Source organism: Amphiura filiformis, chromosome 16 (assembly GCF_039555335.1).
Source record: "Amphiura filiformis chromosome 16, Afil_fr2py, whole genome shotgun sequence".
NCBI lineage: Eukaryota > Metazoa > Echinodermata > Ophiuroidea > Amphilepidida > Amphiuridae > Amphiura > Amphiura filiformis.
Window position 1 is genome coordinate 57,474,755 of NC_092643.1, and position 26,905 is coordinate 57,501,659.

Consider the following 26,905-nt stretch of genomic DNA (forward strand, 5'->3'; position numbering starts at 1 on the left):
CAACAACCCTCAGATAAGATTATATTAGGCCTCAAAAACCCCATCTCATTTTGCAGTTTTCTGAAAAGTCCGTAATTAACGAGCCGGTACTTCGCGACGGATTGTCGGAATAATTTTTTTTCTCACAAACTTTGAGAAAAACTCTCATTTGTCCATTTAAAGCAGTTGGAAATGGAAATTGGACCCTTTATCTATGAGAAACAAGTTACAGAAAACCCAACATTGTTCACAGGTCAGAATTTGGTGGAAAACCTCCAATTTTCGGTGGGCCACCGTTGCCATGGAAACGGAGCAAAAGTGCTAATATTCGGGATTTGTGCATAACTTGGGTACCCGAACAACATATCCAAAAAGGAAAAAAATTCATGACGTAAGGGCAACGAGATTTGTTGAATTGGTATGGAGTTACCCAATAGAGAATAATAAACACAATTTGAGTATGTGATTTTATAGAGTTATTAAAAGCTTTTGATACAATAGATGACAGTAATTTACTTTAAGATGGAACTCTTAACAGTATCAGTATGGATTCGGATTCTAGCAAGTAGTCGTTATAACTGGCTCATGAGTTACGGTAATATAGAACAATATTTAGGTGGCAGTAATTTTCTTTGGAAGGGTGAGTCGATAATTTTTACGATATTTGTAAAGTTATGTAAGGGAACAGATCGTCAACTCGCCCTTTTATATGCACAAGACTTGATACTAAGCATTAATTTATTCTATATTTTGTAAATATCAGTGGTATCAAATCAATCACACATCAAGTTTGTTGCATCTGTATATTACTACCGGTATTAGTATTTACTAAAGATACGACAGTTTTATACCCATGGCCCAATTGAGAACATTGCTGAGTCGTCATAAAGTGAGGCGACCTTATACCAAGCTACCCCCGGGAAGCTACCTGCCTTTAAATGCTGTAACGAAACGTTCTGGTGCCATTCATTTCGTTATTTAATATTCTAATTTTGAGGAAACCCTTTAAATACGGAAGATCTGCGGAATTGTATACAATGTACAGGCCATTACATAATTACAAACTAAATAACATTAATTTTGGAATTTCACTTAAGATTTATATTTAACTATAGTTGTAAGGGAATTTAACGCCTACTATTAAGCTGACTAAAGTTTATCCACTTTTGTGTTAGTGCTTGGTGTTTTGCTCAAATAAGATCTGTGAGCTGTGGAAACTCCTTCATCCACTCGGGCTTATGTAGCACAGTCTGGTCAGTTGTCCGTGATACTCTAGAAAGATCTGAAGAAAAAAAAAGCAAATATAAAAATAGCTTGATCGTTTTTAGAAAGTAGTTGGTAGATATAATGATGTTGGTTAATTATTGCAAAATCAGTGGAGTGTTTTTCTTATTGATTGATGATCCATTATAATAAGACCCGAATTCAAATTATAAGTGGAGTTTGGTTAGGATCTTAATAAATCAATTTTTTTAAACAGAAACTTCGTTAAACTAAAAGATTTAATAATACCACACGTGACAAATGAAATCATTATCATTGTTATCAGCCACTTCAAAGGCATGTTGTTTCATAAGACGGTATACTTAACACGGGAGTTCAACCAATGAGACCCCCGGAAAGTTATAGCACTGGATTGAGTGTTTACTTTTTATGGGTTCGAGAGAGTTACATTCGATTTATTGTTAGAGTTACATTTTTGAGTTAGAGTCACATTTTAGGGCTAGGTCCCTATTCTATGAATTTGATGTAACTCTAACTCCAACTTGTAACTCTAACTATAAATCGAACTGTAAAATGCAACTGTCTAACTCTAAATCGAACTCTAAATTGTAACTCTAACTCATAAAATGCATTACTCCACTTGATTACCTGGTATACATTGAACTCCTGCATCCTCAGAATGAACGCAATTGTGATTTCCTACTCCATTATGGCGGCAATACTCAATACCGCTTTCATCTCCATCACAATCCACGTTGTCGAAAAAGATCGGGTAGGTCTGGTTTCCTGGCGTGCTCTGCCCACGCCGCAGAGCTTTGGCAGCCCCTGAGTATCCCAAGCTACGGCACACAACCTGCGCGTCTTTCATGTCCCATTCATCATCACACACTGAGCCCCACTCTTCCCCAATGCGTATTTCCACGCGGCCAATATGGGGGGCATTGCCATCAACAAGACGTAATACCAATGGAGTGACACCCTCTGTTGATAGTATTAGTTTTAAGGAAAACTATTATCACATGTACAACTCATTTATAACCACAGAACCGAAAATATACTTTTTTTTAATGCTAAAAATTGCTGATAATATGTGACCGTACACCACGAATGAGCCGTAATGTCGGCCCGATCAATTTTGTTTTAGTTCGTGTTTAGAAAATATATATCATAAGCTTTAAAATGGTATATCATTTGACTTCAAACGAAATCCAGAAGCAGGGTTATGGTTTGTTGAACTTTGCTCCTTCAACAAAATGGTACCTTTTTCGGTTCGACATGTGTCTCTTTTCCCACATTGCTGGTAATAAATATCAAACAGTCATAGTTGGCGGTCATTTCAAATCATCCCCGAGTCAAGGAGGTTCCGACAGTAATGTTCTCTCATTGTTAATTGTTGGTTATATTTAGTAACATACCTAGACAAAATACAATGATTTGTAACCCACCACTTGAACAGGATTTAGCCAAAGCAAACAAAGACTAGAGTTATTTAAGAATTATATAGACATAGGTACTAGGTAGATGCTTATTACCCTCTTCAACAATAGGATTATTGATTGGTTTCGATGATACCTTGCTAATATAGCTGATCTTTAGGGAATTTGGGTCCAGAATCCCCCTTTAACATGTTTAACCAATAACAAGTACCACGCGTAAAGAGTTACGTCGAAAAGTCACTTTGGGAATACAAGATGAAATGAAATTGTACATACTCTCGTAGCATATAGCCCCTGCATCTCTTCGGTGACTCTGGCAGCTGCGCTGTCGCCATCCCCCGTGATCACATTCATCAATATTAGTTTCTGCACCAGAACAGTCAACGTCTGTAAGGAGCACACGTCCTCTACCCTGTCCAAAATAAGCTCTGCCAGGAGATTCTCTTGCTGCTCCATAACCTAGCATTTTGCAAACAGTAGACGCATCTTTTATATCCCAATTCTTGTCACACACGGTACCAATGCCAAACTTGGGATGGGTGATCTCGACCCGTCCTTCGTTGGATGAACGTCCGCCAATCAAACGAGCTGTTATAGCTGAAATAAGAATTAAAAATTGGTTTTGAACATTCGATAAACTATAATTAGGATGTCCTGCTACTGTTAAACTCTTCAATCAACAAAATGTATGAAAAATATGTAGGGTGCAAGTGCTTCATCAATCTTTGCTTGAACACACCGAATTATTTAATATGCATATTGAATTTAGCAGATCATAAGAACGTTTAGTTTGTCAAAGTCATTGCTTGACAACTCCACAGAAGATGACGTCATCGATGCTTTTGCATGCATTACCTATTGTAGTAAAACGTGACTTTACCTCCTACAAACGAAACATCGCCTTTGAAACCTTTTCCTGACACCAAGAAATCTGATGAAAACACCAGAAGCATGTTCCTCCTGGTAGATCGGAGTGGTGGAGGAATGGCCCTACCACAAAACTCTCCAATGAGCGTAGCAGGATCAGCAGAGTTACCATCATAAGCTTGTAACTTATCATTGCATATCCCTGCGGTGGATCTCTCTTCTAAATCAAAATCAACGAAGGTAATACGAACTTGCTGCCTAGCGTTTGATCTGTATCTCAAGTAACATCGTTCGTTGTTGTAGTAATTGCTGGGATAGTTATACGAAGAGAGAACACCAGGAGATGTGAAGAAAGAACTGCAAGCTGAATGGAATTAGATAAGGAACAATATTAAAATGACACATATATATTATCAAGTTATAGTATATCTACGAGTACGCCGTCGGTTAGTACAGTATACCGGTACAGCCGGTCCCTGTGTGAGTGGTCGCGCTTTCTCCAGATGTCAGACTGATGAAGTCAAGAGACACATCTGACGAAAGCTCGACCACTCACAGGGACCGACTACACCGATACTGTGATTAATCGACGGTGTACTCGTAAAAATAACAGCAACTTATTAAGCTTTATTATGAATTCCCTTCGACAAACCTATCTACAATTATTAACATTCAAGCTTTTTTGTTTTGGCAATCATGCAAACGGTTATTATCCCTGTTAAGAAATTGTGAAAGGGATAAAGTTGGTTATAGTGAACATGTAGAGCAGTAACCTTTACTTACGCTCAACTGAAGTAACGGTTGCTTCGTATCCCTGTAGAGTATAACTAACATCGGAGTGAAAGATCAGATGCATGTGCTGACCAGTAGATTTAAGGGGTGAAAACAAAGCTGTGCTGCCGCATGCTTCCCCAAGAAAAGCATCTCGTTTGGCGTAATCAGCGTCAAAAAATAGCAGAAAATCGAAACAGTTATATCCGAGTAGCTTCTCAGAATTTTCCTCCACTTCAAAGGCGGTGAAATTGAGAAGAACCTGTTGCCCGGGTGCAGCTGTTATTGTAGTAAAGGTGACCTCAGAGTCTTTGTATTCTGATGGAAAGTTGCTGGAGGAGATGGTCCAGGGAGCTGTTACAGAGTACTTGTTTACTACGAGTAAAGAGAATATCGAAACAAATGGGTTAACATGGTTAATGCAGCTAACAGTAACCACCTTCCCAAGACCTACGGAAGGCTTCTGGAGTCACATAGATATCACAAGATCGAGTACCGCTAACGTCAACCAGCAGTCACAACAGCTGAAGAAGTGAACTCGGATGGGTCACGAAAATTTCTGATTGAATTTTCATTTTGCTTGTGTGAATTAGTTTTAAAGTTTCAAATAATGAAGTAAAATTATCCCCTTTTTTGGAAGAATGTTTTTTCAAGTTCAATTCTTTCTGCACAGTTTGGTACCTCATTGTTCCAATGACCCTTATAATGTTGCCATGCCGACCATTTGAATATAAAAAGATGCAAGCGAGTAACGGACACGATCCCGATATCGTAATGGTTACGGTTCGCTATCTCTAAGGTTCGCTATCTCTAAGGTTCGCTATCTCTAAGGTTCGTTATCACTAATTACGAAAAAGGTCCGCTATCTCTAAGGTTCGTTATCACTAATTTCGATTAGGGTTCGCTATACCTAAGGTTCGTTATCACTAATTTTAAATAAGGTCCGCTATCTCTAATTTTAAAAAGGTCCGCTATCACTAATTTATTGAAGGTTCGCTATCTCTAAGGTTCGCTATCACTAATTTAAAATAAGGTCCGCTATCTCTAATTTTAACAATCCCGGTATCCCTAAGGTTCGCTATCTCTAATTTCAAATAAGGTCCGCTAAAGGTTCGCTATCTCTAAGGTTCGCTATCTCTAAGGTTCGCTATCACTAATTTTAAATAAGGTTCGCTATCTCTAATTTCAAACAAGGTTCGCTATCTCTAATTTATAATAAGGTTCGCTATCTCTAATTTTAAATAAGGTTCGCTATATCTAATTTTAAATAAGGTTCGCTATCTCTAATTTTAAATAAGGTTCGCTATCTCTAAATTTAAATAAGGTTCGCTATCACTAATTTCAAATAAGGTTCGTTGTCTCTAATTCCAAATAGGGTTCGCTAACTCTAATTTTATATAAAGCCCGCTTCATATCTGTAATTGAAAATAAAATTCGCTATTTTAAAATAAAGCCCGCTATCTCTAATTAAAAATAAGGCCCGCTATAAGGCCCATTTAATTTAAAATAGGACCCGTTATTTCTAATTTACTGTAAGGTTCGCTATGATCAGTAATTTTATTTTAATAAACATGATAAAGTTCGCAAGATCGCTAGTACGTATACTGGTCCGGTCCGAACAACCCAGAAAGAGATTTGAATCAGTTCACCGTCGCGTATAGGCCTACCAGTATATAGGCCTACAATTGATAGCCGATCGCGTTGCGCTCAGGTGTTGGGGATATACATGTATGTTGTGTCCCCTTAAGAAGTGAGAAACCTTTCCAAAATGAAGACCTAATTAAAGTCATTTGGTGGACCATTTTGGCACAAGTTTTTTCTGTTATAATTGTAGGCCTATAAAATAATTGTGTTAAACATAAAGTACCGGGTGACAAAAACGAAATCGGCGACTTGTTTATCCACTATTGTCTATGCAGGGGGAGGTGTCTGAGGAAGTTGGAAATTGGAAAATTTTCCAAAATTAAGGAAATTAATTCCAATTGAAGCCATTTGATGCATCATAATTTATTCACCCTATTTTACTTGATCAAACCAGAGAATATCTTCTCTGATCCAGTGGCGTAGGGGCAGGTGGGGCAATTGCCCCCCTGACAAAAATTGCCTATTTGGGCCCCCGCCCCCTCAGACCCTGCGCCCCCTAGCGCTATTTGGGCCCCGCCCCTAGCGAGGGAAAAAAAAGGAAAAAGGAGAGAGAGAGAAAAAAAAAGAGAGGAGAGAGAGAGGAGGGGAAAAGAGATGGGGAATCCATACGATATGCAATACCATACGATTATTGTCAATAAGCCTGGCAAAAAACAGTGGGCTGTGTACTGCCCTCTACGATAATCTATGCTAATTTTTTTATTTGATTTGATTTGTTCGGGTTTTTGACAACCCTGGATAACACAAGAAAGCCTCTATTGAAGCTTATTACCTAGCTGGGGGGTTTACACCCCCCAGCTAGGTATTGTAATCGTTCGGGTTCTTCCGCTGGCAACAAACCACTGTAATCTTCCTGTTTTCTTCCGCTGGCAACTAAGTGAAATTGCACATGTTTTTTACCTAGCTGGGGGGTTTACACCCCCAGCTAGGTATTGTAATCGTTCGGGTTCTTCCGCTGGAAACAAACCACTGTGAAACCCTGACTTGATGCTATGTAAGAATTATTTGACTTGTGAAGATATGGTTTGGCCTTTTTGAATCACTAGCGGTCACCCGTCTTTCGAGGTTCGTAAATAAATGCAATTTTACGAATGCATCACCACCCTCCGAGTTTTTATTGCGAACAATTTTACCAACTCCCTAATTTGTTACCGATTGATCAGTCGTTTCATTTAATTCATTTTGATCAACTTTTTCTTTGTTACCACACCCCCCCCGTGTTGTCCCCTATCCTCCTTGTTCTTTCCACTGTTCTCCCTTTAGCCCACATCCCTCTTTTCCCTCTTACCCGCTCGGCCTCTTATTTGTCCCTAGTATAAATCATGGTTTTAGTATTTCTTCCTAGTCAACTGCTAAAACATTTGTGAATGTGAAACAGAAAATTATAAGTTTAAAAGTTAGCATAAGTAGGTCCAATGCTCAAAAAATTTATAACGGCTATGAATTTGTATTTTTGCCATGTTCGCAAAATTTGATGGTCACCCGTGCATCGCGGATTGTTAAATAATTTCGCCAACCCATGGCACCCATGCACTCTTCTCACTCATTTTGATTTTCCGTGTTTATTATTCCCACTTGCTTTAGAGGCATCGTGTTGACTAAATGATACGCGCTTTTTTATTTGACGCGGCGTGTTGGTACGCGAAGACGCAAGATTTTTTATTTGACGCGATGTAGTTGTTAGGCAGACATAGTAACTGATGCTCAATATTTTGAGGTCCCTGGATATTTTTTAAGGTATTTTTGCTCATTTTAGACATTAATCACTAAGATTGAAAAAAATGAGGTGAATATGCAGCGTAACTCGGTGAATGATTAGGTTTGCAAAAGTGAAATTTGCAGTTGCATCACCACCGTTCGAGTTTTTATCTCGAAAAGTTTTGCAACTCGGTAATTTGTTATAGATTGTTTTTTAGCTGCGGGTGTTAGCTGCGGGTAGCAGCTCTATTAATAAGTCACCATGTCTCTCCGTCTGTTAGTCCGTCCGTCCGTTAGTCCGTTAGTAACAAACGCTAAAAAATGCTGTTACGTCTACATTGTTTGTCGCATGGCTATGATACTTGGTGAGGGGGAGGGCCTATACCGGCCCCATACTGGAAAAGAGTTTCGTCCCGAAATTTGGGAAAATGAGGGGATTGAGGGAAGTTAAGGGAAATTGAAGAGAATTAAGGGAAATTGGGATTTTTTTGAAGAGAATGAAGGGAAATAGAAATTTTTTGTTCTTTTTTTTCCGAAATTTTTTTTTTGAAATTGTTTTTTTCCGAAATTATTTTTTTTCCGAATTTTTTTTTTTTTCCGAAATTTTTGTTTTTTCCAAAATTTTTTTTTTGAAATTTTTTTTTTCCGAAAATTTTTTTTTGTGAAATTTTTTTTTTTCCGAAATTTTTTTTTTCCGAATTTTTTTTTTTTTTTTTGAAATTTTTTTTTTCCCGAAATTTTTTTTTTCCGAAAATTTTTTTTTTTTCCTAATTTTTTTTTTTTTCCGAAATTTTTTTTTCAAATTTTTTTTTTCCGAAATTTTTTTTTTCCGAATTTTTTTTTTCCCGAATTTTTTTTTTTCCCGAATTTTTTTTATCAAACTCAGTGACAATAAACTTGATGAGAAGAGTAACATTTTGGAATATTTTGCATGGATCAGGTCAAAGGTCAGCTGGGGTCAAATCTTCGAATTTCAATATCTGGACATCTGTAAGGGTACGGGGCCGGCTCAATCTCGGCGACAACCTCATGACCAGGGGAACATGTTGGAACATTTTGCAGGGGGCAGGTCAAAGGTCAGCTGGGGTCAAATCTTCGAATTTCAATATCTGGACATCTGTAAGGGGTACGGGGCTCAATCTCGGTGACAACCTCATGACCTGTGGAACATATTGGAACATTTTGCACGGGTCAGCTCAAAAGACATCATTCTGGGGCCAAATCTTAGAATTGCGTTATTTGGACATCTGTAAGAGGTACAGGGCTCAAACTCGGTGACAACTCATGACCAGGGGTGAATTATGGAACATCTTGCAGGGGTCTGGTCAAAGGTCATCTGGGTCAAATCTTAGAATTGCATTTTCTGGACATCTGTGAGGAGTACCGGACTCAAAACTCGGTGACAACAAGCCTCATGACAGGGGAACATTTTTGGAACATTTTGCAGGGGTCAGATACCTCCACAACACCAACATGCCCCAGCTAGGTTTGTGGTCTATGACCACCATTTGCCTCTAGTTTCCATTGGGTTCCATTTGAACACCGGGACGGGTTGGGAACAGTCAGGGGTTAACACCCTACTCTTTTCGAAACTGGCTGCGAAATACATATACAGGTATGGCTCTCTGCACACGGGACTGACGGCTTAACGTCCCCTCCGAAGGACGGAGTACTTTCATGATTCATTTACCAATTCTAAATGAACCATGGGGAGAGCGGAAGTCTGAATTTAATCTACAGAAGTTGCCAATTAATTTCAGACTTTTCCCTAAATCTACGTGCTAAATAGGGGTCGCGTTTTAGGACATTAGTCGAGTTACCTCCAACTTTATAATAATATTGTTGATATCATAAATCAGAACAAAATTCCGCATATCTGAAAATGACACCACATTTTTAGGTTTAGGCCTACTTTTTAAGAACATTAGCGACAGATTTTCCCGTATTTAGACCCTACATCTGACTGCTAACCACGTTTTGAACTCGTATGTTCATGCGCACATAATCGTAAACATTGCTCAAATTTTCGCATTTTATTTTCAAATTTATAGAGATCACATTCACAAGAGCTGTAAAACACGATTTTATGCAAAGTTGGGACTATAGGCGTGATAAACTTTTGCCGGAAACTGCTTCACAATCATTAATTTTTGGGTTATTTTCTTTTATATATACTTTAGACACGCTGGCGAATTCAACGCATTATAGTTGCTGATTTGCAATTTTCATGAAGATATCAATAGATGTTAGGAATAAAAGTCGTTTGAACATCTTTTACAAGTACTATCATCAAAAATTGAAACACAAACAGGCCTATCCCACCCATCCAGCATCGGATTTAACCCAATAAGCAAATGTGATGATTGACTATTTGAAATTAAATTTTAATATAAATTCAACTTTGATTATTAGTAATAATTTGGAACACACTAAACATTGGTATAGATAGAGCAAACTAGAAACCTATATGAATTATTAAAAAAAACCTTAATTTTTATGCAATTTAATCAAAATTGAAGGCCAAAACTTGAGTTTAAATTAAAAAAAAAAATAGTTAAAACAGCTAACAATAACATTGAAAAGTCTCTTTGTAATTTAAACACCAATAAACATTGTTTTCTATATTATTTTTAAACCCTTCTTTACTCATATTAAAAGGTTTCTAGCTTCTTCCAAAATCGGAGCTGTTATTAAATTGGAAATGAATGTAGGCCTATTCCCGGCAAACGCACGTACAGCGAAAAACTTGGTGGCGTCCATGCACGCCTTGTGGATGTCCTCATTTTTTCACGTGCATTTTAAATAGATAAAGACACGAAAACGCATGGAAATGCTCCTTAAATGGTACATACCACCCAAAAAAAAAACTTTCCACAGACTTTAGGTGCTAAATAGGGGTCGTCGCATTTTTAGGCCATACGTCGAGTTACTTCCATCTTTAAATATATCATTGATATCATCAAAATTAGAACAGGGTGTCCTTTATGCAATTTATATCTTCCAAACAACATGTGATGGAAAGGAAAACAAGGATTTTTTTCCCAACAAAAGGGGTCACTTTGGGGTCAGTGTCATTTGGAACATCCTACCATAAAGCAGTTACATCAATAACACATCAGGCTTCAGATCGGCAGCTTTACCAGCCATCCGAAGACCGCAGCCTCCTGCTTCCATCAACAGGTGGTAACTCCCACATCAAGTTTATAGTAGCAGGCCATGAAAATATGCATGACAAAATTCTCTATCTATTGACTACTTTATCTTGTAATTTAGTTTTAGTGTGTTTAAGAAACGGCTTTTTTTTTTTTTTTTTCGTGTACTTTATGTGTATATTTTCACCCGTATAAACTATTCAACTCGAGGGCGCCTTTCCCGCTTTATTTAAAATAACTTTTAAGTCAGAGATAGTGGGCTAATTTAAATTAGAAAGAGCGAACTTTATTGAAAATTAGAGATGTATAGTGGGCTTTATATAAAATTAGGAATAGCGGGCGCTATTTAAAATTAGAGATAGCGGACCTTATTTGAAATTAGAGATAGCGGACCTTGTTTGAAATTAGAGATAGCGGACCTTATTTAAAATTAGAGATAGCGGACCTTATTTGAAATTAGAGATAGCGGACCTTTTTAAAATTAGAGATAGCGGACCTTTTTAACATTAGAGATAGCGGACCTTTTTAAAATTAGAGATAGCGGACCTTATTTAAAATTAGTGATAACGAACCTTAGGTATAGCGAACCCTAATCGAAATTAGTGATAACGAACCTTAGAGATAGCGAACCTTAATTAATTAGTGATAGCGAACCTTATTTAAAATTAGTGATAGCGAACCTTAGGTATAGCGAACCTTTATTTGAATTAGTGATAACGAACCTTAGAGATAGCGAACCTTCAATAAATTAGTGATAGCGGACCTTATTCAAAATTAGTGATAGCGAACCTTATTTTAAATTAGTGATAGCGAACCTTATTTAAAATTAGTGATATCGAACCTTAGAACTAGCGAACCTTATTTTAAATTAGTGATATCGAACCTTAGAAGTAGCGGACCTTTTTTAGGTATAGCGAACCTTTTTCTCTATTAGAGCTAGCGGGATTCTGCTCTCCATAGACTTTACACGTTAGTGATAGCGAACCTTAGAGATAGCGAACCTTAGAGATAGCGGACCTTAGAGATAGCGGGATGTCACCATCGTAATATGACCCATATATCCATTATTCAACACCATTGGTTTCATAGATACGGGCATAGATATCTAATGTATGTATGCAAGGACACCGAGGACTGGCCCAGGACAGGAGGTATAAGTCATGTTCAGACGGAGGTTAACTTTGAGGTGAAGGAAACTTCGAGGGGTAATTCGGTGGTTCGGACAAATTTTGACCGTGTGGACACATTTGGGGTGTCGGACCCCCACTAGGGTTAGGGTTGGGGTTAATGTTAGGGTTAGGGTTAGGGTTAGCGAGCCTTATTCAATATTCGGACTAGAGAACCTTATTTATTATTCGGACTAGTGAACCCTCGGACTAGAGAACCCGATATTCGGCCTAGCGAACCTTTTTCAGAATTCGGACTAGCGAATGGTAAATTATGTGTTCGGACTAGCGAACCTTTGGACTAAGGAGCCTTCGGACTAGAGAGCCTTCGGACTAGAGAGTTGTCACCGTTTACTCCTATGCTGGCGACTCTGATTTCAATAAGATAACAACGCACCTTCCCTGAAGCGAGTTCGAAATGCATATCCCGAATCAGCCCCTGATCCATCGGTGTCAAATACGAGGGACATATTTTGTCCTGATCCTGCAACGTATACCGGTATCTCCTCGCCACAATACCTCCCTACCAATGGACTCATCTCGTCATTACCGTCATAGATGCTCAAGCTATCAGTGCTACAATTAGCGGACATCTCTAGGTTAAAGCCATCGAAGATAAGAACAGGTACGAGGTCCGCGTCTTGATATTCTTCACTGATGATGAGGGTGTGGCATCTTTGATTGTTGAGGTAGTTGTCGGGATAGTACTGAGAGTAGATTGCACCTGAGAGGCGGTAGGTTCTATCACAAGGTAGATTAGCTTTCAGAAAACAACATAGGAATAAATAGTTAATTTACAACTCGGTTGTAATGTAAGTCTCGAGTGCTATTATGCATGTGTGTGTACATTCGTTTTTGTGAGGAAATCCTGAAGCAGGGGAGATCATATTATCAGATTTGTTTCATACACATCATATATCTCAGTTTGCATATTTGCTTTTTATGAGGACATCCTGAAACAGGAAATACCACATTGTTATTAGATTCGCTTCATACACACATCAATGAATTAACAGAGTGAAAAGTGGCTAGTGCATTTGTGCGTGTACATGTACATTCGTTTTGTTTGTTAATTCTGAGGCAGGAAAGACAACATTGTTATTACATTTGCATCACACGCACATCAGTGTAGCACAGTGAAAGGACAAGTGCGTATATTAATGGCCTTTACAATATTTTCTTCTGTTCCTGATCTGGTATGAGGTAATAATATAATAGTTATATTAAATGAAATCATAGTACTGTACAAATAAATCGTCTTCGTTCAATCGTCTATTGTAAATCGTAGATTGTGAACTTTTAACATGGCACCACGTAATGAATTATATATCATTTTAAAAGGCCTACGTCAGTGAAAAAAACTTGAGCGTCCCAAAAAAAATAATGGCCGTATTTTTACGTGTAAGAATATCAATCGCATTATCGTGTTCACTCTATCCACAGATCCTGGAATGCTCTATCGTTAAGTTGGGCCCATTGAAATCATAATTGGAACGTTCTAAATCACCCCCGCGTCTGTCAAGGTAAAATGAATTTATTATATTTTTGCTTCATGCGTATCCCACATCAGTGAATGCTTCATACCAGGTTTCATACATGAGTGAAGCACAATGAAAAGTGATTGACGCATTGGTCGTGGTGGGGGTGTGTTGGTACATTTGTCTTAGTGTGCGTGTACATTTGTTTTGTCAGCAATTTCTGCATTAGATTTGCTTCATACGCACATCAGTGTAGGACAGTGCAAGATGGTTGGTACAATAATTGGTCTCAGTGTGGGTACATTAATTTTTTGCAAGGAAATCCTTAAAAACAGGTAAGGTCACACATTGTTATTATGTTTGTTTCATACGCCTATAGTGGTTTGTACTTATATATATATATGTCTGTACATATTTGCTTGTTATGAGGACATCCTGAAACACGAAAGACCACATTGTTATTAGCTTTGCTTTATATGTATAGTTTGATCAGCTCGTAATCGGCGGGTCTTAAAACATCGCGGATTATATCAATATATTTGGTTTGAAAAATTGTCTTGTGATATCTCGCCAGAAGCATCACGCATTATCAATTCGGTTTTTATACTTGTCTACTATCTTTAATATGCACATTATAGACAGACAAGTAAACTACACCAGGCACAAAAAGAAACTCGTCAGTTATATTCATCCTTGCTGTTCAATAACTTGATAATTTTGGATTATTCTAAAATATACATTTTGTTAATTGGACTTTGCTTTCTCATTTGACACCCTGTTCGTGAAAAACGATCAAGAATTGACCAAGATATGCGCCTCCAAAGCCTCAAACCGCAAAATCAAAAGTTGCATTTTCAACGATTTTCAATGGGAACGCATCGTTGCATTGCACACAAGCACCAACGGGCCAATCAATAAAGCACACAGTGTAACAGGCACAATTGAATCGTTAAAATTGCAACTTTTCATTTTGGGGTTTGAGAGTTTGGAGACGCATATCTTGGTCAATTCTTGCTCAATGTTCACGAACAGGGTGTCAAATGAGAAAGAAAAGTCCAATTAACAAAATGCATATTTCAGAATAATCCAAAATTATCAAGTTATTGAACAGCAAGGATGAATATAACTGACGAGTTTCTTTTTGTGCCTGGTGTATATCACTCTTAACGTTACCAGTCTACGTTTCGGCGCAGAGGATGATTTAAGCACTTCCCACCACGTCACTGTGTTGACTTGCGGTTAGCACAGCTATGTCAGTGAACATGACACCACTGCGCGCATATTGCATTGACGGACATGGTTAAATTTGAATTTGGACTGATATATTTATAAATATGATATATTTACAATAAAAACGCATTCACAATGCTAGTCGATTTCACATTTTATGTTACCTATATACAGAAGGTGTGAATTATCCTTCATGCATACATCACTTTAGATCTGAAATCGACCAAGTAATAATGACACACGCACAATTCTTAAACAACATCTTTTGCACATAATTCAATGGGATTTGAAAAGTAAAGTGGCAGTTGAAACTCTGGTGATAACACGTTTGCAGTGCATGATGGGGCTTCCTTAAATCATCCTCTGATCTCGCCAGAAGCATCACGCATTATCAATTCGGTTTTTATACTTGTCTACTATCTTTAATATGCACATTATAGACCAGACAAGTAAACTATATCACTCTTAACGTTACCAGTCTACGTTTCGGCGTAGTGGTAAAAGCCTAAAATTTCCCGCCCATTATGAGCTGATCAAACTATAGCCTACATCAGTGAATGCTTCATACTGGGTTTCATACACAAGCATGAAAGGTGGAACTTGGAACATTTGTCCCACTGTGCGTACATTCGGTTTGTTAGTAAATCCTGAACCAGGTAAGACCACACTAATATTACATTTTCGTCATACACCGTAAACAGCAAATTATTCAACAACCTACGTTTACACGACAGTGCATAATCTTGGCAGCAATCAGTGCGTGAAATGCAGTCCGCATCACACTGACAGGGGTACGTAGATTCATCTGCAATATCACTGCATCGACCATCACAGGATGGGGCTAAAATGAACATTTATATAAATGAGTAAGGCACAACATCTGTTTTGGTCCTATAGCGCTATCCGTGCCCGAAGAGTTACCGATGGCACTTTTTATCTAACCCTGAACATTTTTACAGTGCTTTCGTTTTTTATTTAAATGAAAAACAATAACACTATGCAACTGTTAATTATTATGCTTGTTACAATTTATTGCATCTCCAGTAAGTGATGTTAAGATTCATCGGTACCTAACCGGGCACCGATAGTTCTATAGGTCCAAATTGGATGTGGTGCCTAAATATTCATAAATAATGATATAATTTTCTTGGTTTATATTATTCATCCAGCATTTTAAAACATATTTTGTAAATTAAATCTAAAACTGGAACTATATATAATTTGCGACTCACATTGCTACTGCGTTGCGTCCGAAACCATCGGACTTCATCAGTCACCCGATTGATGGTGGTGTGCATATGACGTCAGACGGCGAGGAATATCTGCAATGCCGGTTCGGGGCCCATACGTGGGACAATTGGAAACAGAGTCCCCTTTCTTGTTTCTCTCCCATATGGATTATCTGACCCCTCTCGCGAACCATCTCTCCTTCTTGTCAAGGATAAATGATTCTTCGGGATTGAGAAAGTTTCAGTGTTCTTGTCGCAGTTGTTGTTCAAAACTCTGCTGTGACAGTGTGATGGTTTCGGACGCAACTTACGTAGCAAAGTGAATTGCAAATTTTAGTTCCCGTATAGACTCCGTATTAGATTAAATTTACAAAATAAAATAATACATTCAATCGATAAATAAACATAAATGTTGATGTATATTATGATTCATCCAGTCGTAGAACATAAATGCTCAAAATCTCAACGTAGCTAAACACAATACAATATTTTTTGATATAATTATTATAGTTGGATTTGTTTTAACTCGATAATATTTGACCGAAACCGTATATTGTTGTATCAACAGCTGGTGTTTCTGTTTTCATACATTTGTCCGTATTGCAACTTCGGGTGAATTCAGAAAATACCCCTTTGATAGATCTTTATTAGATTACCACACATGGTAAATATAGGGCTTTTGTTTAAAGGGTGGGAATATGACGTACCGTTTTCCCAGCAGAGATATGGATAATCGGTGCAGCAATCACCACGATCTGAACATTGTGAATCACATTGGCAATTACGGTTGACATCAACAGGGTAACCACAACGAACCATACAAGTATCCTCTGGAAAATTGGTATATTGAAAAGATTCTTATGTCAACAATGTACTTTACGTTGCACATCTTCTAAGGAACCAGGAACAGTCCGGGGGGAACAGTACGATACGTATTCTGCAACCGGAGGATCTATTCACTAAGTCACTCAATACAGACACTAGACGACACAACTGTAAGCTCTTCAAGAAGCAGCTGCACAAAGGCCTGAACTTCAGGAAGTTTTTGCCGACGATGTTGCAGCTGATGTTGTGAATGATCATGATAGGCTAACAAACCAGTCCAATGACAAATCTCTCATTTTAACTTATCAAATCTAAGTGGAAGTGTAGCCCTACTATTGGTGATGATTGATTTTCCCGATTCGGGATTAACTTAACTATCATGAACACCTTTACGGATCTTGTTGTAAAACACTTGAACAGATATACGCGAACGCACATACACCATCCCATAAACAGCTCACTTACACAAACCGCACCCTCTGCACATTTTTTTCTATCAATCGTGCATTTATTCGTTGCAGTAAATAAAGAAACAATCGACGATATTTTGGATTATAATAGTAAATTATAACCAGGCCCGTACGCAGGGGGGGGGCGACCGCACCTCCCCAAATTTGCACAAGTATACAAAAAAAGTCCAAAAATTTCAGAATTTGCTTGCGTAACGAGCAAAAAAATCAGGTTTTTTACGCTTTTTTAGTCAAAAAAGGTCCAAATTTGGGGAAGAAAGTCCACTTTTCTCAAAATCGCACCCCCTTGGAAAAAAGTCCACTTTTTCAAAATCAGCACCCCCAAAAAAAATCCTGCGTACGGGCCTGATTATAACTTACTTCCAATGTATAGTATGCGATTTGGAGATAGGAAGCGAGCGTTTGTCACTTTGTTCATAGTTGCTCCTCGCAGAAGTTGGTCTTTTACATCACGTGGTTTAAGCGAACCATTGATACCTAACAGAATAGCTGCAGCTCCTGTAATAATTTAATATAGAGACATGTCGTATCAATTTATGCAGATGAAAAGCGGTACTATACAGTTCTACAACCTAAACACTTTTTCTCGAATAACCCTCAAGTTAGCTTAAAATTTATCTTGAAATAATGTGGCAGCGTGTAAAGATGTAATGTAGTGGGTAAATCAATAAGTAAAATATTTAATGAAATGTTTTAAAAGAAAAACCCAACAAAGTGGTAAATTAGAAAGGATCGAATTATACACACTGCAATGTTCCAAGGTGAAGTTATAAAGTATATCTGTTGTGGCATTATAACCCGGCTCAATACCGTATAGCTTAGAAGACCTGATAATTAAACTCCTCAATGAAATTTGGAAAGTTTTTTTAAAGAATGTATATCTCACATTATTTGTGACATGCTCATATCGTGTTGCATATCAATGGATAGCTACTTTATTCCTTAAGAATGACACCACATTTGAAACACTCATCTTTTTAACGCCTGAGTACCCATCTTGTGAATGTAGTAGGGTCTCCAACCGAATGTGCCACATTGAACATTATTTTGTGCAGCAAGTTGCAATCCCATATCTTCACAATTTGGGCCGCCTAATGCAATCCTTCAAGATGAAGACGCTCGCCCCCACAGAACCAGGGTAGTCAACGACTACCTACAAAATATGGGAATAGAGATAATGGAATATTCTGCCATCAGCCACAAACCTCAACCCAATTGAACACTTGGTCGTACTGTGTGTGCCAGAGTAGCCAATGCAACCAGATTGAATATTGGTGTCATTGTCAAGAGAAATGAAGTAGCTATCTACTGATATGCAACACGATATGAACATTTGGCAAATAATCTGAGATATCGATGCTTTAAGAAAAATTTCCGAACTTTTGTGGACTTCCTTTACCGCCTTACCTGACACATGAGGACATGCCATTGATGTTCCACTTAAAGTATCAGTTGCATTGTCAAGTGTTGCACTGAGTATATCGCTTCCGGGTGCAAATATATCAATGCATCTTCCAAAGTTAGAAAACGGTGATTTGTTATCTTCCATGTCTATAGCTCCAACAGTTATTGCCTTCATCGGTTGCAATGTTAAAAGATTGAAACCAGTTTGATTAGTTGAATGGTGGGTGCGTGTATGTGTTAGTCTGGGGTATATGTTAAGCCCAGCTATGTATGTGTGGGGTGTGTGGAGGGGTAGGTGTGTGGTATTGGTAATTAAAATTAACTTGTAAAATGCTTGTTTGCTTCTATAGTACGCCATAGCTTTTAGATGTATTTGATGGACATATTTGATGAAGGTCGTCTTCATGGTCTTGAAATCTTTTAACTCACAATCCATTAAAGCAATAATGTGTGATTTGCATGAAGAAAAATGTTTGTTTCCACTGATCACATTATCCCCTTTTAATTTCGAGCCAAACAAATGAGGTATTACAAAGAAAATTGCGATTTCATTCCAGCACCTACAATGCGCCGATCGTATTACCATGTAATACTGCACGGAGCATCGCGTTCGACTTGTGTACACATAAGCTGACATCCATGGGACATGTTAGCAAGCACTCGATCGTTGAACTCTGAATAAATCCGGGTCTCCCTGGTTTTAATATAAAAAGTTAAATTTTACTGCTATTAAAGCACTTCAGGCTTAGTCTTTTACGTGGTATTTTAGTATACCACTGGGCATTATAATTATGCAAAAAGTAGAAATACGAGTAAAATTGAGGGCGTCGCTGTGAAGCAAATCACACATTTTGGCTTTAATTGCTATCCCGGATTGCTATTCACATATTGTATACTTACATCGGGTGCACTTGCTGGTGATCGTTCGCAAGCATCTTTATTTTCATTTCCACCAGATGTACTAACGGTTATTCCAGTACTAATAAGCTTCTGTACAGCATCATTCTGAGCTTGGGAGAAAGATAATCCAACTGACATAGAAGCAACAGCAGGTCTGATGGCATTGGCAGCTACCCAATCCATGGCTTAAGAGAAAGAGAGAAAAAAAAACCTGTATTGATCAACAAGAAAGTAGCCTATTGATATGACTTTGATATATGGAGACAATAATGGTACTGGAACTCTCTTTATCTGTAACATCATATCCATTAAACATGTTAAAGGCATCAAATTAGTCCAATATGAAAGATATATGATACCTCTAATATAAAGAAGATTTATAATTATATCAAAAACAAAAAATAACAATTGTCTAGGGTTTACATCCAGAGTTCTCATTTCCAGGTTTTTTGAATTGCACAACGATGCTTCCGGTTTTTGTTTTTGCTGAGTATTTGCTGTAGAAGTGACGTCATAATCGGATTAACTACCATAGAAATAGATGAATACAATTTTTGACTATATAGCCCTGCACTACAAGCACGCTGCACTCATCACCTGTGTATGTCTGCAATCATAGATTGAATACAATACCGCTCTTTTCAAAGATGCTAATCTTACAGGTGCGAATGATTAGCATGATATGGTTCAATGCATAGGTGCCGCGTGATCGTTGTAGTGCATGGCGATATAGTCAACAATTGTATTAATCTTTTGCGATGGTAGCCTTACGTCACGTTTTCAAATAGGAAATAGATAGACTCTTAAAATGAATAACCACATCATTATCAGCGGTATCCTACTACATTATGTCTTGTCCAAATTTCTTTCAGTTGCAACATTGAACAAAGTTATTTGGGCTGTTACCAGGAACATAATTTTTATACAAACCAGCGATAAAAACAGCATTTGTATAACCATCAACACATCCGATAATGCGTACACTATGTATGGTAGCGTTCTTAGCAACTCCGTAGGTAGACCCAGCAGCTGTTCCAGCAATGTGGGTACCATGACCAAAACAATCCTGTGAAAATAAACCAGATTTTGCCATAGTGATTAGTGTGATAACGGGATTAATTACCATAATTATAGCAATGTATCTACATAAACCTCGTGGCTGTTTGAATTTCCCGCCCAGCACTATAAGGCTGCACGTATCACCCATGTATGTGTCTAATCATAGATTATCAAATAAAGAATTTCTATAGAATTACGATCCAGATTTTATTCCTGTTCTTTGATAATCTATGTCCCAATGCCGAGGAACAGTTGCTACGGTAACATCTAGTGCAGGGCAATACATTAAAACACGTTTACGATCTTTTTAGACACGTAGCAATGGTTATATTTAATTCTGTTCACCACTACGTCTACGGCAAATTTGGCAAAAATCCGCAAAAATTGAGTCAAACTTGCCAAAAAACGTCAAATTTACTTTCCTTTTTCTTTCTTTTTTTTTTTTTTTTGGGGGGCACACCCCTGGCTCCACCTCTGATTTGATTTGCAGTTGAAAGTACTGCATGTCAGACGCTAAGCAAGGGAGATGTGGCGGAAGATCAGGATTACTCCAAAAGTGCGCTGTTATCCCTAAAAAACGATTTATTATTGGGTGTTCTTCGACGTGCTGAGCTCTGGTTTTAAGATTCCACAGTTTTGACAACTGACTGTTTCCTGATGAAATGACTCAATGGTGAAAGTTACACCATTTTGAGCCAGAATAACATAATCACACATAATTACATAATTACACCATATTAATGAATGAACGAAACCGGTCAGCAACAAGAGCAAGACTGCCTGATATTAATATACATTGTATCACAATAAGATCTCTATACTCAATGAGTATCTGTATTTGTGTTTTTTAATAATAATTATAATGGTTAGCTTGTTTTGAATTATAGAGCATTCAATTCTTAAGTGAACATGGGAAAAAGGCGTTCGGTCTTGCTAGATCGTATATGAGGCATCATCAGGCATGAATGAGTATTTCAGCATATCTAACGTGTTAACAAATAATAACTTACTACTCCAACTTGTGGTGGATCACCTATCAAATCTACTCCCTCACCAGTACGGCCAGTAAATTCTGTATGACTATACTGTACACCAGTGTCAATGATATAAATGTGTACGTTAGAACCGTCACCTACATGACAAGACAATTGAATACATGAATCCAAAACCCACCCAAGTCCATGGGAAGTGATTTTGAGAAAAAAACATGTGTATCATTTTAATTACCTGGTCAATATGGTAAGTTGTACGTGCAAATGTGTGGGTTAAACTGTATTAGGTATGACGATTAGCATTTCAGGGACTTCGTGGGGTTAATTTTAAATTCTGGACTTGGGTGGTTTTTTGAATCATATACTTAGACAGTAATGTTGGAATGAGATTACCACTAGTAAGATAATACAAAATAAAGCACACAGTTATGTATAATGTTGATAAGCATTCTGCCATGTAATATAAACCACACACTTTCCTTGATTAAACCCATTTTTTTTTTTTTCAAAAGTCACTCTCCAGCAATGAATGTGTTACAAGTGGACTTTTATACATACTGGATTTCAATCAATGTGTTACAAGACTCAAATCATGGACTTGGGTTGATTCTTTCATACATGCTATTTTCACATGCTCAATAGACACAGAGGATGAATTTGAGTTGTTATTTCATACATATGACAGGACTATGTATAGCAACACTTTCCCATGCTTAACTCAATTTGGCCAAAGTATGGACTTGGGTGGCTTTTGTATTCACATATTCAATTAAATAATAGAGATAGGTCATTACGAAATTTTCAAATCTTAAAATTCGTGATAATGCTTACATGAAGGTAGAATCTAGATATATAATGGCTATATATTCGCCGTCGAAGTGACGTAATAATCGGATTAACTACCATAGCAATAGATGAATACAATTTTTGAATAGATCGCCCTGCACTACCTGTTTGTAGTGCAGGGCGATCTATTCAAAAATTGTATTCATCTATTGCTATGGTAGTTAATCCGATTATTACGTCACTTCGACGGCGAATATAATGCCTAACTCTTTCTCTGCATTACTTCATTACCACAAAAGGTGTGCGGCCCAATGCAGTGTGTTTAACTTAATTATTGTGTATCCAGATGTTGAACAGGCTTTGACTTATTGTATCTTTGTTTTTGCACTTTCAGCAAATTTTGAAAGATTCAAGCATATAAATCGGTTTGCATTGGTATAAGTATCATTGAACAAAATATCATACCCAAGTAATCTAATTGTTGCTCATCAACAGGTAAATTCCTCTGATCTACACGGCTGAGTCCCGGCACCGGCGATGAGACCTGCAGTGTGTAACCTATTTGATCTTCCTCGATGTACTCGACGATATCAGATTCAAGGAGCTATATGAAACAGGTATACTAGTAAATGGGTTGAACTTAGACTAGACACATAGCGCAATTCACATTGTAGAAAAACATGCCAACTACACTATTCAGATAAAAGGATCAGGCCTTTGTCCTTGAAAATGTTAACCTTGTAATACCTCATTGACCTTGGTGGTTGTAGCGCACCTTCATACTTGGTTAAAATTATTGATCACGTATGCGTTTTCAGAGTCCCGATCAGCTGGATATTACATCTAAACTCCTCAACATAAGTTTGGAAAGCTTTTTTCAAGCACCTATATCTCAGATTATTAATTGTGACATGTTTATATCGTGTTGCATATCAATGTATAGCTACATTATTCCCCTTTACAATGACACCACACTTGAAACAATCACATTTTTTTACGGCTGAGTACACGTCTTGTCAATGTAGTACATTGTAGGGTCTCAAACATAATGTACAAAATTGACCATTATTCTGTGCTTAAACAACACTAAGTCCCTAACCTCAATAGCGGGTGGAAAAACCATACGCAGACACAACAGACAGGCACCCCCTATTCATGTTGCTCACCAGCATGGTCACACATTGCTGTGGCATGGCATACCATTCCTCAACCAGGATTCGTTGCAGATCATTCAATGTCTTTACATTGGCTACTCTGGCTCCCATAGCATGACAAAGCTGGTCTCACAAGTGTTCAGGTCTGTTAAGGTCTGGGCTGATGGCATTCCATTCTCTCTACTCCCATATTCTGTAGGTAGTCGTTGACTACCCTGGCTCTGTGGGGGCTAGTGTTGTCATCTTGGATGTTTGCATTAGGTCCCAGAGTAACGATTCGCAGGTAACAGTCCTGGTAGTGGATTGTGGCTCTTGGGCGATTGTTCAGCTATCCAGAACAGCTTCCAACAGCATCGCAGGATCAATGCGCAAAGTCAGTAAAATATTGACATTTTGAGGTTTTGCAGGACCTTAAAAATTGACATTTTGAGGTTTTGCAGGACCTCTGCAATACACATCGCCTTTATTTTTCTTATCACTTCAAGAGTGTTAGACTCCTGCTGACTGGGATGCCGAAAGACTCTGAAATCTTCGGAAATACATTTAAATTTAAATCCGAATATGCATGGTGTATTAAAATATAAAAAGGTTAAAATGGTCTATTTGTGGTGGGCATTGTGCGAAGATTAATGTTGCTTTCCTGCTTCAGAAATGCCTTATGGTACTGGGTCCATTTGTATTTAAAAAAAAAAAAATATGTTGACTGGGGTGCCGGGTCCAGGTGCGTGCATGATGGGCACTATTGGGCAGGAATAGGGTGTGTATTATGGTGGGGTTTTTATTTACAAGTTCCTCTGCGCCTTAATCTTACCTTTTGTACTGAATCTTTGGATAATTGAGCAGAAAACCCGTTGATTGTGTGTCGATATTGATGCAGAATATTTCCTTCCGGAGTGCCCCATTTAACGCTATCCTGGAAAGACGCACCAATGTCATCCATATCTGCATCATCCTGAATGATTAGGGGTTTAAGAGGGAATCTGATAATTAGCTACTATTTCATTTAATTCCAGACATTAGTTTGTAACGTATTCAACATGGATTACCATTTCTTGGAAAATCAATTACTCTTCTAAGACGCTATTCCAGTTGAAATACAGACACCCTCTATAAGACATAAGCCTATATTCTTCCACGTGAATTTCAAATGGGATTACCTGAATGGGTGACTCCATTTGAAATCTACACCCCCTGAATGGGATATCAAGGTCATCTATTCCGTATGGATTTCAACTGGTGTAGCACATTGACAGGAAGATATGATGGAACAAACACTGATGTAAATTTATGAGGTATCCTTCCCGATTTAGAAAAGCATATTTTACGGCTAACGGATGCTTGATTTGGTGTCAAATTGGTGGAGCTATATTATAGCGCTTCCGAATAAGGTCAAATCGTGACACGTGCATGTCGAAGAAGACTAATATAAATCCATTTATGGGGATAACTGCGCACCTGTGGCGTAATACTGATCTCCTTCGCTCGCTCTGCGGCTGACTTGTAGTACTTAATTTCAACTGCAAATCAAATCAAAGATGGATCCAGGGGTGCGCCCTTCCCGCCAAAAAAAAAGGAAATTTTGACGGGTTTTTTGGCAAGTTTGACCCCCATTTTTAGAGGTTGTGTGGTAACAGGATTAATTACCATAGTATTGTGTCTAAACTTTGAACTATATAATTGCAAACGTATTTCAATGTATTGTTCTGCAATAGACGTTACATGTTTATTGCTTTAAAAAACTGTACAATAGGCCTAATATTGATCGTTTAAAATTTAGTTTTCCTCTTCAAGCGCTTTGGGCTTCTTTTTTTTTTATTAAACATTCAGCATGTTCATCTTCATCATATCCTGTCACCAAATATGTATACCATAACAGCCTTTTACCAGAAATAAATGAACAGTTACAGAAACTTGGGCAATTAGAACTAAGTGAAAACAGTTTCTGTAAATTTTAACAACGTTGTCGCAACAAATGTATTGTATGTATTTACCTTTAACACGACGATGTACTGTTCATGGACTCTTTTCTCAACAGAAACTTTACGTAGAGGCGCTTTACACGAGATTTCGTGTATCATCAGAAACAGTAACAACCCCACATATAGCGAGTATCCTTTCATCATTGACATTCTCAATTCTATCTCTCCTGTTATTAAGAAAAATATTATTTTTCGGAACTGATATTTCTGGGTTCTACTACTTAAGTACAACGATCTGAAAACTGTATTGCATTATATACTGCTAGAGTTAAAAGTTTGTAATTTCCTTCTGTTAACTAGAACATAATACAAATTTGACGGTATGTTTGCTAAACGAATGAATTTGCAAGAATTGTTTTGTACATAAACATGACTGGATGAGGCTATGGATCATGAAATGTCTTATTAAAACGTTTAAGAACAAATGACCGAGAGGCCCAAGCACATCCGCACAGCCACCACATACCCCCTCCCCCTCACACACACACCCCATACACCCCTATTATATTTGGACAAAAGTGAAAAATCATTCATACCTTCAAACTGTTTCCATAAGGAAATCACGACACTTCTCTGTGTATAAATATATCCGTGGAGTTATGCGATCCAATGTTGTTTTAATCTCTACGATATTTATATACTGTAGAAAATATACAACGCAACAACTTTATACTATACGTATGCTCTAAAGTTCAAGTTGGAATAATTTAACATAGTGAATACTATATCGCAAATGGACTGAAGCGTAACGAACTACTTTTACACTTGACTTTTTTCAAGTGAAATCTCACCTGACATCCATACCAGACTATGCGGAAATCCTGTATTCATGTGATGTCAAAAATACTTTGTGGATTTATTCTTTGTCACGTCTATGCTAGATTTGAGACCTTTTTTAAAGTTGCGACGGTTCAATGCTTCATAATCGTATGTAATATAATAATTAATGGTATATAGGCCTATGAAGAGTTTGGTTCCAAAAAGGCTGCTTTGTGTAAAATTCATTTGAAGATATAAGAGTACCAGTAACCTTGAGAATTGTATCATTAGAATATTTATAACAATTTTTGGTTATCTTTTTAAAAAAAAATGCAAATCTCTTTAACCTCCCACGTGCGAAGAAGAAAATAATAAATATAAAAGAAAAATATATTGTTTTTGTTCTAAAATGTGCTAAACCCAACAATGGCAGCCATTTTATAATTTTGCGTTGGAAAATTTGTTGGGGACAAACTGATGTTGAAAATAGTTTTAAACAAACATATCCATTCCAATCGTTAACTTGAAAATGTTAACATGTACCAGAAAAACGTGACACAAGGCAGCTATTGGATTTAGCGCCTTTTGGAAACAAACTCATCATAATTATACAGAGATTCTTTGATTTGTGTTATTTCCCCGGGGCACTCGACTTTGGAAGTGACGGAAATGTACGGACACCCGTTCGAAACTATAATAGCCC

General features: G+C 37.6%; 2 protein-coding genes across 2 annotated transcripts; both read right to left on the bottom strand.

Annotated features, from left to right (window-relative positions):
• Nucleotides 1-426: 426 nt before the first annotated feature.
• On the bottom strand, nt 427-15,512 carry LOC140136250 (scavenger receptor cysteine-rich domain-containing protein DMBT1-like). Its single transcript, XM_072157972.1, has 7 exons — nt 15,367-15,512; nt 12,335-12,697; nt 4,290-4,652; nt 3,520-3,870; nt 2,916-3,236; nt 1,852-2,184; nt 427-1,261 (listed from the first exon to the last, which is right to left on the bottom strand). The coding sequence occupies exons 1-7, from the start codon at nt 15,497-15,499 to the stop codon at nt 1,170-1,172; spliced, it is 1,956 nt and encodes a 651-aa protein (XP_072014073.1). The 5' UTR covers nt 15,500-15,512; the 3' UTR covers nt 427-1,169.
• Nucleotides 15,513-16,492: 980 nt separating this feature from the next.
• Nucleotides 16,493-25,606, bottom strand: LOC140172760 (extracellular serine proteinase-like). Its single transcript, XM_072195890.1, has 9 exons — nt 25,456-25,606; nt 24,276-24,416; nt 22,776-22,914; nt 21,543-21,664; nt 20,404-20,539; nt 19,474-19,658; nt 18,577-18,742; nt 17,530-17,667; nt 16,493-16,704 (listed from the first exon to the last, which is right to left on the bottom strand). Exons 1-9 carry the CDS (start codon nt 25,591-25,593, stop codon nt 16,493-16,495), a joined length of 1,377 nt encoding a protein of 458 aa, XP_072051991.1. The 5' UTR covers nt 25,594-25,606.
• Nucleotides 25,607-26,905: the final 1,299 nt, after the last annotated feature.

Coding starts and splice junctions, on each gene's coding strand:
- LOC140136250 (XM_072157972.1), bottom strand. CDS start 15,499: ATGTTCATTTTAGCCCCATCCTGTGATGGTCGATGCAGTGATATTGCA. Junction 3,871..4,289: donor AACCGTTACTTCAGTTGAGC/GTAAGTAAAGGT, acceptor AATTCCATTCAG/CTTGCAGTTCTTTCTTCACA. Junction 2,185..2,915: donor AGGGGCTATATGCTACGAGA/GTATGTACAATT, acceptor TACTATCAACAG/AGGGTGTCACTCCATTGGTA.
- LOC140172760 (XM_072195890.1), bottom strand. CDS start 25,593: ATGTCAATGATGAAAGGATACTCGCTATATGTGGGGTTGTTACTGTTT. Junction 24,417..25,455: donor AGTACATCGTCGTGTTAAAG/GTAAATACATAC, acceptor CTAATCATTCAG/GATGATGCAGATATGGATGA. Junction 20,540..21,542: donor ATCCACCACAAGTTGGAGTA/GTAAGTTATTAT, acceptor TTATTTTCACAG/GATTGTTTTGGTCATGGTAC.